This window comes from Triticum aestivum, chromosome 1B (genome assembly GCF_018294505.1).
Source record: "Triticum aestivum cultivar Chinese Spring chromosome 1B, IWGSC CS RefSeq v2.1, whole genome shotgun sequence".
Taxonomy (NCBI): domain Eukaryota; kingdom Viridiplantae; phylum Streptophyta; class Magnoliopsida; order Poales; family Poaceae; genus Triticum; species Triticum aestivum.
The window spans coordinates 516,996,864-517,008,749 of NC_057795.1; the positions used below are offsets into that span (position 1 = coordinate 516,996,864).

At 44.6% G+C, this 11,886-nt stretch overlaps 1 protein-coding gene across 1 annotated transcript; it reads right to left on the reverse strand.

Moving 5' to 3' along the window:
- Nucleotides 1-308: 308 nt before the first annotated feature.
- Nucleotides 309-7,121, reverse strand: LOC123135924 (transcription factor MYB3R-2). The gene is made up of 9 exons (XM_044555180.1): nucleotides 6,930-7,121; nucleotides 6,624-6,823; nucleotides 5,189-5,240; nucleotides 4,955-5,012; nucleotides 4,224-4,318; nucleotides 4,031-4,134; nucleotides 3,080-3,208; nucleotides 901-2,122; nucleotides 309-749 (listed from the first exon to the last, which is right to left on the reverse strand). The coding sequence occupies exons 2-8, from the start codon at nucleotides 6,788-6,790 to the stop codon at nucleotides 916-918; spliced, it is 1,812 nt and encodes a 603-aa protein (XP_044411115.1). The 5' UTR covers nucleotides 6,791-6,823; nucleotides 6,930-7,121; the 3' UTR covers nucleotides 309-749; nucleotides 901-915.
- Between the last annotated feature and the right edge of the window lie 4,765 nt (nucleotides 7,122-11,886).

Here is an 11,886-nt window from a genome sequence, read left to right on the forward strand (position 1 = left end):
GAAGCTTGGTCCGGCTACTGCCTAGATCGAGCTTGGCGGCTCTGGTGCACGAATTATTTCTCCACGTGGAGTACGTGGCCTCGGGCTAAGAACATATCCAACACATGATGTAAAATAGGGTACCCAAAAAAGTTCTGCCGAGGGAGGCAGCCCGGCAGCGAGCTCCCTTGGCACGGCAATGGTGGGTGTCCAGCAGGCGTCAAGGTGCGTCTGACAGCGGGAACAAGTCCACCACAGATCCGAGCAAATGTTTTTCAATATATACGGACACTCCAAGCAAAAGTATCAAAGCAAACAACATGCGCACATGACAATGATAATCCACGTTTTTAAATTCCAACCTTAATCGACGTCTTCAAATTACAAGTCTAGACCCCCCACCAATATAGTCCAACGATCGTTGATCGAAAGAACAAAAAGCACCCACTATCTTGCATCTCGCTGATCTGTAAGTCTATAAAGCTATGGGTTTTTTTTCTTTGTACACAGCTGAGCTCCTTCTAAAGCTGAATTACATGTAAGTCGCCATTTTCTTTTCCTGTTGACAAAAGTATCGCTAGATGACTCGAATATCGAATGTACACCCCGCCAAGGAGAGATGGCGGGGCAAAATTTTATTTTCTACCCGGTAGATCAACAAAACTGCTTTCTCTGGTCAATTCTGCCTGTGAGCGAGCGTCTAGGGACAGGTCTGTTTAGACGCATAAGGTCTTCATCCCCTCTCCAGCAGGTCGCCCACCGCTTCTGCGCTGCAGGGAAGCAAAATCATATATTAGGCCCATGATCAAATCATTTCCAGGAATTTGCATGCACACAGAACTCAGGGTTAATTGGTTATATTCTCGTTCATGTATAAATGTACAGGTGCACAGTCAAAAGGCATGCAATGCTATACCATACCTGGATACTGCAGAATTAGGTTGCATCTAGCTGTGTTGTGTGTGCAAAGTCACTGGTTAGAGTTTCCAACCCAATCATATGCCCATTAATCCTCCTATCTTGTGCGCTTGAAATGTCTGAGCTGGCATTGACACTCTCCGTATTCCGGCAAGAAGATTTCAGAGATCCAACCATGTCACAAGTATCCATCGCATCAGCCGAAAAATCTAGATGCTTCTCAACGGTTTTCAACACAGCCATTCGCTTTGACCTTAGTCGATATGTGGGGGAAACATCAAACTTCCCCAAGACAGAAGGCAACTGCTGGTCATCAAGGCGACCCAAGGACAAAAATGATGCAGTTTTAAATGAATGTGGGCTATATGTAGTGCAGTTCGCTTTGGGAGTGTCAAAACCATCACTGTTTGCATCAATCTTAAAATCAGTATCTTGAGAAGGCGTTGGTTTATCCCTTTTCCTTCTCCTGAGTATCGAAGGAGTACCTGGGAAGTTTTCAGCAGCACTTTTCAATATTGATTCCACACTGAGCTGATCGGATTGTATTCCATCAGTTGGAGAGGGAGTAGCATAGCCAGTGGGCGATTGAAATCCATCCACGCCGTGTTCTGATCCATGATGTCTTGACAAAACTGGGGAACGAACAAGGTCGATATCTTCTAGCTTAGGTATCTGATAACAAAGAGAACCAAAGGACTGAGCCTCTTTTACTAAGGTTGATTCACGTCCAGTGTTATCTATTTCACCATCTGGCTTAGCTGTTACGGAGTTAATTTCCAGGCCCTTCTCATTCGGCAAATTGATTTGCAGACCCTTCTGACAAACAAAGTTCAATTCCATGTCCTTGTCACGGCCGGAATTCATTTTCATCCCCATTATTGCTAAAGCAACAGCAGAATCATCAGCTACTGATGCCTGACATGAAGTTACTGGTTGAGCAGTTGGCAGGGAAAGAGAGAGGAAATCTGAACAGCCCTTGATATTTTTCAAACTACACACCCGTGGACTATGGGTAGGATCAGAGTGATCGACTATTACTGAACTCAAACTGATATTTGGCTCTTTATTCAAGTCAATGTAGTTCTCAGCAGGCGGGGCCATTGTGACCTGTTTCAAATCATTATGACTGACATGTACTGGAACTGGAAGGGCAGCTCCTGTATCATATTCATCTAGCCTTTTTCTCACTGAACTATTCCAATGGTTTTTTATTGAGTTATCTGTCCTGGAGGAATGAAAAAACTTAAATCAGTGGAAGACGAAATATAAGCAGTTGCGCGCGCAAGTTCCATCCAATGAGGTAATTTAAAGTATTGAAAAATGGAAGAACTTTATGTGCAAGGACCATCACATCACGACAAGTACAGTAATACATTCATAAGCTATGCTACAGGTATATAATGTGTACTTCCCTTTTCGCACTCTCCTACAAATTTCAGTCACTGATCATCTAGCCGCAAAAGGCCTAACTGCCTAACCCACAATATTTGCGCAGAACAGCCAAGTGACAGAACCTCTAACAGTCCGTCCACTAGCAGGTCAATCCTGTATATGACAAAAAACATGTCTTTTTCTAACTACTATACTTGGTATAACAAGATAAGCACAAGAAGCCCAGTATCAAATAAAGAGGACAAAAAAGGTTTAATATAAACGACATGTGCTGAAATTCATATGTTAGATCCTATAGGTACATGACATCCAAGTCCTCTGTTTTTCCTATTCCTACATATTCTAGTTCGCATGGTCCTAGGAAGACCTAAACTTCAAAACTAACGACTCAAACTGTTCAAGTCCAAACTAGACTTCGGCCAAAATTTTAGTTGGTGAGATAAGAAAAAAATAATCCTACCAATAGTCTCGATGGGGAACAAGCTGCAGCTAAACAGCATGCAAATACACTATGTTTATTGGACCAGCAAGTTATTTGATAGATCTATAAAGCTTTCTGCCGTTCTCTTATGAGCAATTTGCATACACACTAGGCATGATACACAGACCATCACTTGGCAAGCAAAAGGATTCGGTTAAACTATATGTGCAAACAACGTACTCCCTCCGTCCCATAATATAAGATATTACATCTGATATGAGAGTAAATCAGATGTAATAATGTCTTATATTATGGGTTGGAGGGAGTATTTTCCAAGAGGAAGGAATGAAGGATGATGTGAATTAGTACCTTCCAGGAAGGAGTTTTGCAATCTCCGCCCATTTATTACCATGCATACGATGAGCATCAACAAGCACCTGCTCCTCCTCAAGAGTCCAAGCTTCTTTCCTTATTTGAGGATCCAGATGATTATGCCATCTAAATTATATGAGCAGCATCAAAAGTGAAGTTAGCTGTATACTAGGTTATGTATGTAATTTGTTCTGGCGAGCTTATAAATACATCAATCAATTATGCAAGAAACTTTACTACAATTACAGATATTAATATGTGATTAATATTCAGCTTAAAATAGCCTGATGTGCAAGAATTTTTATTTGGCCAGAACCAAGTAAATATTCTACTACAGGAGTACATTTACTCATGTACTAATACGAAAGGTAAGCTAAACTTAAAGCAGCCAGGAAAGAGGGCAGCCGAGATCCACTGTGCTACAGGGATGCAATGCACAGGAGTCTGCACCAGTGGATTTTGGGGACCCAAAGTTAGGAACTTTTTGGGTTAGCTCTTTTATTGTGAATATGAGGAGCTGGGCTTTATATTTCTGTGGCCATTTTCTAGACACTGCGGAGGACACTGGCTATTTTCAGAGAAGTTGTCAGGGCAATGTCAAGATATCATGAACTGCTAAATGACTTGAGCAATATTTAGTTACAGTGTCCTGCATATAAATCAAAATCTGAATCCCTAAAAGCTGTAGTTCCCATTATCTCTGGGACCATTAGAAAACGTAGGTCTCATCTATAAGGTTTTTTTAATGCAGCTCAAAATAGCCAATACCCTCAATAAGTGACATCCAGTTTTAATCCCCCAGTCCCCAGAAATATACAGATTTGTTAAATTGTTTTCCACAATTTGTCTTAGGCAAGGAAAATCAACAAACTGTTATGAGATGTATGAATATAAGGGTGTGTTGCACAGATCTTTGTCATCATGCATGGCACATCATTAGGTGAATACCTCTCTCGGCATTGTTTACCAATACGACCATGCAGTGACCTTGCTATAACGGACCATTTTGTTGGTCCATGCTCCTTTACCTTCTGGATAATGGTCTCATCTTCCTGTAAAAGAACTCAATGAGTGCACAGATCACAACATATATATGCAGACTTGGATTTGATGGGAGAAAAACAAACAATATTTGGCGAACCTCTTGGGTCCAAGGTCCTTTTATAAGTTCAGGGTCAAGAACTTTTTGCCATCTGTGCAGACATTGTACTTCTGTTCTATCAGGGAAAAACTCAGCTGCATACAACACAGATTCTTCTATGAGATTACGGTACTTGAAAAAAAACTGTTTCCAGAAGTAAGCACGAAATTTACCCAGGCTAACTTTCCTTGTCAAAGTCCTATAGGGTGCAAATGAGTTCTACCTCGAATGTAGAAAATATGAGGAACATATTTATTTATTTCCCCCAGATATGATTCTAACATGCCTCTCAATCTCAACCGCACTATAACCAAATATATTAAATTGTGAGGCCTGCCTAGCATGAGATATACTCCCTCCATCCAAAAAAGCTGGGAGTATGTATTAAAACCTCCATCAAGTTTTGCAATATATTTTCACAAAGCAAAGATTAATCAGAAGTTTTGTAGTCTCCCCTTCCCATCTCCAGTAGGGACTTTTTGTGTTATTACTCACAGCCCTGCCGGTGGTTATGAGGGCAAGCACCCTATCCTTAGTCCCTGCCTCCCTGGACCTAGACATAACACATCGCTCTCTTCCACCAATCGCAGGTACATTATTAAACATATTTATTGCATGATAAAATAAAACCATATAATGAAGGTAAATATTGATGGTTATTGACCCCTAGTTTTCTGGAATTGTTAGATGAACATTGAGAAAAGGATGCAGAGCACAAACAAGAAGCCAACCTACTCTCTTCCAATTTTTTCCCTTGAAAACAGTAACTGCCTCGCGCAATGTTTCATCCTGCAGCATGAATAAGAAAAACTAGGTAAAAATAAGAAAGAAAGACCAAAAGGCAATAACAAAGCAAGATAATAGCAGATGCCAGACACCAAACAGTTCAACAGTTGTATTACAGATATACTGAATATATTGGAAATGAAGCAGAAGTTACTTAAAAGGAATAGTTAGATACTAACCTCTTCAGGTGTCCAGCCACCCTTAGCTCTTCTTACAGGGCCACTTGTTCGCCTGATATTTGTAGAGTATGATCATTGACATATATAGTAAGCAACTACTCATGTAATGATAAACTGAAGGTGCAAAACAGGGTATCCAGTTGAAAGATGGGCAAGGCAAGAATAACCAAGTTTCTGCGACATGACTTCTGGTACCTAAACGCTGACTGTTGCTTTTCTCTCTTAAACACGTTGCTGATCAATAATCAAAGCTACAGAGCCATGAGAAAACCTATAACTAGTTCAATATACTACTATTACTATGATGGAAGTTGTTTCATGGAAATTACAATAATAAACATGCTAAGTTTTTATTCTATATTCTATAATTAGGCAAGCAACTAATGAACTAAGCATGCTACAAGTGTCAGCCAGCATACAGTAAAGACCCTAACAGCCTATTACACCTTCATTGCTGGCACATGTTCAAATAATCATAAATTAACTCAAAATGAATTTCTCTTGGATGAACTTTTGTATCCTAAGTATTCATCTTGAAAAGCTGAAATTGGCATGTTCCAGTTCCAGTGCTGAGGGAACCCAAAAATATATCATTAATTATATTATTATGACATTATATTTCAGCTAACACACCACAAATGCATTTACACATACCAAATCTGCGAAAATTGACATCAATTGGCAAAACACATAGTGGGTTAACTGAAACATAAAAAGACCAAAACATGTGCACATAATGTCATTAAAACCAATGTAAATCACCACTTCCATTCATTCCAAGGATCACTGAGAAGCAACCTTCACTGTGCCTCAACCAAGACAACATACTGATTTCTAAGGCAATAGAAGTTAAGCAAAATTATCCAATGGCCCAGCATACTAACTGGCAACTGCACAAGCCAAGCAGCACACTCCCACCAATGAGACTATCTAATCAGAAAAGCAGTACAGTACCTCATAACACCCAAACCAAGCAAGTGATGAGATGATAATCACTTAAACCTCATGAAATGTAGTGGCACTCAACGAAATTGCACCTTTCCCTAACAGTCAATTACTAAGCCCCACACACAGCATGTTCCAATACAGATGATCTCAACACCATGAGTTTCTCGAAATAAAAAATCTGAGACTCATTTCCACATGTTGATGTTAACCCCCCTTTCCCCCATACGGCCATCACACTGCACACCAGCCATGTTTCCCATCAGAAAAGGCGTCCAGAGATGGGAATTGTATGGAGAACGCAGCGACCTGCTGCGCCATTTCAGTCACAACCCAACCCCGATTGCATCTGCTAACCGAACGCCCCATAAGAAAACCACCTCTCCTGGGCAAACAGGCCTCCCCCCCCCCCCATACCCTAGTCAGGTAAGCAACCACTAACCAGCAACACCGAACGACAGAGTCCGAGACAGTCGACGGAGGGCGGTACCTGCGGGTGGAGCCGGAATCGGCGGGGCTGGGCACCAGCGGCGACGCCCACGCGTGCCCGCCGCCATAGCTCCCTCCCTCGGAAGCCGACGGACTCGACAGCGCCAGATGCTGCCTGCTCTCGGCGCACCCGTCCCGCTCCTCCACCTTGACCGCCGCCATACCCATCTACCGCCGCCGCCACGTCATCCACGCCGCCGCCTGAAGCCAACACAGCGAGATCAGCATCAGAAACCCCCACGGAAACGCGTCGAGACAACAGAAACGGAAAAACCGAGGGGCGCCGCCGCCGCCGCCGCGCACGAACCAGGTAGGCGCCCCCAGATCGGTGGGGGGATCGGGAGGATCGAGTCGGGCGGAGACGGCGCGACGCGGGGGGCGGACCGAAACCCTAGGCGGCAGGGGAGGAGGGTGTGGGGTTAAAAGGATGGAGCTTTGGCTGCGGCTGGGCGGGTATCTGTCGCGTCGGGGCGCGCCGCGGGGTTCGGTTGTGTGCTGGCAGCACTGCTATACAGACGACAGTACGTAGACGATTTATGAACGACAACCCATTCAAGCCATCCATGCAAAGCAAAAGTTGTTTGCAAACCGCTGGATGGACCATCGTGCAAGGGTCGTTCACCCTAAGGGAGAGGGGAGGAAGGAAGGAAGGATGGAGGCGTCTTTCAAAACCCCTCGCCCGTTGCGTTGAAGGAAAAGGGGGCGACGAGGAGGAGACGGGAATAATTTATCGCTCCCTCCCGGGTTCGGCGGTTTCCCGTATCAGCCCCTGACGTTTCGGCGAATTGCTAGGGGCGCCATTTTTGCTGTTGGTTAGCTTGCTTTGCACACACTAGCTAGCAACTCCATTTCATTTATGTCGCGTGATCCATTTGTACTCGAGGCTGATTTGATTGTTGATTCTCGTTGCATGCAAGTATTAGTATATTGTTGGTGTTTTTCACCATTGATTTTAGTTTTCCTAAAGTCTAGAGCGCAGCCGTACAAGCAGCATATCAAGAGCTCCTACGCGTATTGATCGGCTGCTCGGGGTTTACAGGGAGACTCTCGAGTTAGAAATTACGAGAAACATGAAGGAGCGGAACAAAAGACATAAAAGGCAAACTCGGTCTGAAAACTGATCGCTGCGAAAGAATAGTCTGCGCGTAGTTTCTGGCTTTTCAGCTGCCTTCACGGGGTTGGATGGTCGTAGCTATTGATTATTGTCGATACTTGCCCCATAAAAATCTTATCTTTCATAATCTTAATTGTTATTGCTCCACATACGACCCTCGTAGTAAATGTGGTCGTGCATATCCTTTGGATGTAGATATGAGATATATTACAAAATTTGTTTCAGAAAACGACAAAAAAACAGATATTGTGGTCACACGTCCAACTGATGAAGACCGAAAATGAATGGGCAAGCCCGTGTGTCCTTCCAACAGCAATGGTACATCTGCAAATATCTTTTTTGTATGTGTCAGGGTGGGGAGCGGGTTCAGTGGTTAGAGAAAGTATCACACGAAACCCTATCACTCGATGAAAACCTAACAATCCATATGCGAATCGTCGGACCAGATACGTGGGTAAGCACCACGTGTCTCTTGTTTTTTCTGTAAAAAGCAAAGAATGGTGGGTGGATAAGCCAAGGAGCATTGCAGATCCGACGTCCCACATTGTAGTTTCCCGGTTTCTATCGAGAGGACGGCCCAAGGAGCAGTTCGCAAATGCAGAGTGGTGGAAACTCGGAGCAGTTCGCGATTCCGGGGGACGCGAGGGGGCGAAGCGGGAGGTGACAAAGGGCCTGTGTGATCCGGAAAACGGATCGACGCGAACAAACGGCGAGAACGACGCGGGGGGTTCACGGCGGCTGGGCCGGGGCCCGATCCCCTGGCCGTGGGTCGGACAGACAAATGGGTGGTTGGTGAGAGTATCGGTCGGCGTTGCTTTCCCTTTAACGAACGCGGCTGGCGGCCGTGGTTACCGTTGCGGGCGCGACCGGGTTTGAACCCCTAACGGCCGGCCTAACCTCCGGTGTGGCGCGCTCGGCCGTCCGATCGTCCGCGGGTCGTCTCTGGCCGTCTGATGGCCGCGGCGCGTGGCTCCTTGCGTTCTAAATCGGTCGGTCAACGGCTGCGTCCGATCCGCTTCACTGCCAACGTCTCGGTCGGTGGCGTGCTAGTTGTGGCAGATTGTTATGCTAGTTTCTTAATCTGCCTTCCATGGAAGCTAGCAGTATAAAAGTCCTCATAGGACATAGGGAAAGGGAAAATAATGTTTTTTCAGCCGTTGGAAATATCTATTGTTTGTTCGTTCGTTCGTTCGGTTAGAGAGACACAAAATGGTCGTATAGTTGGCAGTAGCCTTTTGGTTTGGTTAGCGCCTCCCGTCACTCGGGTCGTTAGGTTGCAAGCTCATCACGGTTCAGTGATGGCTGATAGACACCTGCTTATGAACAAACCGGGCATCATCTCACTTTGTTTTCTTATTAAGCTATATTTTTTGTTTTGTTTCAGAGACACATCATCCTAGCTTTTGTGGTCTTAGTATGACTTAATTTTTTTTAACAAAGTACACAGACGCTCGTACATATGCAGATACGCCCATCTCTATGAACGCACACACGCATATCCTACCCCTATGAATACCTCTGAAAGACTGAGCCGACATATCATCTTGAGATTGACGAAGTCGCGGCAAAATGCCTTGGTAGTCAAACGAGAACGTATCCTCCCATTGAATGCACGTCGGCAGAAGGCCTGAAATAAATTCAGTAAAATAAAATGCAAGCACTGATGTCAAAGTCTATGACTTGAACCTTGCCGGAAATACCAGTGTCCTCCTAACCATCCAACTATGGGTTGGTTCACAACATGACCTAACTTTTGTTCCGTTGCTTGTGGCTACAAAAGGAAATCAATAGATTTAGATTGATGCCAACCAGATATTTAAAACGGCTCTCCGGACCATATGCTCGGCATGTAAATAATAATTCTGCACATACAAAACCTTTTCGAAAAAATGAACGTGTATTTGTTTGTGTATTTTTGGATGTTCATAAATATTTCAGGTAAAAAAACACAATTATCATGATATATGCTGAAAAAATAGAGTTCCAAAATATGATGTTTTGGAGTTTTTTTTCCCTATATCAACATATGCCAAGCATTCCTTCCCTTGCCTAGGACTGTTAGGGTAAACTCGTCCCTTCTGGCTCCATCGGCAAGCATGTAGATTTGTCTCCACTCTATTACTGATGATTGGATTTTTCAATCATTTTTACATGTGCTCAAACCAAATTTATAAGATGTTTCTTAGAAAATCACTTTTATTTTACTCCTAATGACTAATAAATGCAAATGGTTGCAAAAAAAAATTTTATTTTGTTCAGTCAAAATCAACCTATATACGGGATATACCGAACGTAAGGATCACAAACATTCAACTATGTGTGTACTGGAGCCTCCGTAATAGAAGATGATGTGCGGTACAAACATTCGGTGTTCGTACCGCACGACACCTACTGAAAGGATCGATATAGTTGACTAGAGGGGGGGGGTGAATAGGCAACTAAGAATTTTTAGCTTTTCTTTACCAAATTAAAGTTTGCATCAAAGTAGGTTGTCTAGAAATGCAACTAGGTGAGCAACCTATATGATGCAACAACAACAAGCACACAAGTAAGTAAGGGAAACAACACAACTAAACTTGCAAAAAGGTACGAGATAACCAAGAGTGGAGCCAGTGAAGACGAGGATATGTTACCGAAGTTCCTTCCTTTTGAGGGGAAGTACGTCTCCGTTAGGGCGGTGTGGAGGCACAATACTCCCCAAGAAGCCACTAGGACCACCGTATTCTCCTCACGCCCTCACACAATGCGAGATGCCGTGATTCCACTATTTGTGCCCTTGAAGGCGGCGACCGAACCTTTACAAACAAGGTTGGGGCAATCTCCACAACTTAATTGGAGGCTCCCAACGACACCATGAAGCTTCACCACAATGGACTATGGCTCCGCGGTGACCTCAACCGTCTAGGGTGCTCAAACACCCAAGAGTAATAAGATCCGCTAGGGATTAGTGGGGGGAATCAAATTTCTCTTGGTGAAAGTGTAGGTCGGGGCCTTCTCAACCAATCCCGAGCAAATCAATAAGTTTGATTAGCTAGGGCGAGAGATCGGGCGAAAATGGAGCTTGGAGCAATAATGGAGCTTAGGGTTGGAAGAGGTAGTCAACTAGAGGAAGAAGACACCCCTTATATAGTGGAGAGACAAATCCAACCGTTATCCACTAGCCAGCCCGCGACTTGCGGTACTACCGCTCAAGACACGCGGTACTACCGCAAGGGCTCACGGTACTACGATGGATCGCGGTACTACCGCAGCTACGGCAGGAGCTAGCCCAGGCCTGAACCGCAGTGGCTGAGGCCGGTACTGCCACTAGCGCGGTACTACCACTCCCCCTTGCGGTACTACCGCAAGGCAGGATTGAACTAGCCTAGGAAGGGGCACGGATGAATAAGAATACATCCATGCCCACTTCCGTTGAAAATAAACAATGCAAAAAATCCGACACGGTACTACCGCGCAAGGCATGCGGTACTACCGTGCAGGGAGCGGATGTAAAAAAATTACATCCGCCCCTACTTCCGCTCCTGTTGCCATGCCAGACCAAGACTCACGGTACTACCGCGCGCATGGGGCGGTACTACCGCACAGGACGCGGATGTAAAAAGTTACATCTGCCCCTACAGCCGCGCGAGCGGCTGAGTTTGGTCCGAGGCCACGGTACTACCGCTACTTGGGAGTGGTACTACCGTGGGCACCTACGGTACTACCACAGGAGCCTGCGGTACTACCGCTCCTAGGAGCAGTACTACCGCATGCCCTAGAACATCAACACTAGGAATCCTTCTCTTTTGCATATATATGAAGAAAGCGGACAATGCTCCAAAGTGCAAGGGGAAAGGCAGTGCAGAGGGAGAAAATGTGTACGTGGTGATTCCACCCGAACCTTTCCAACACGGACCCCCTCTTTCCTATGACTCAAGTCCACCAAAAAGAAACGTAGAAAAACGCCGTCTTCACTAGTCTTCGAGGGGCACCAAACCGTCTTGTGCCTAGTGACAAAATGTCTGAAATACTCAAGGCATGCGATTAGTCCGCAAACACATTGTCATCAATCACCAAAACACCTTAGGGATAAATAAATATGCCCTTACAATCTCCCCCTTTTTGGTGGATTGATGACAATACGGGATTTGCACAAGGGAAAAAAATATAG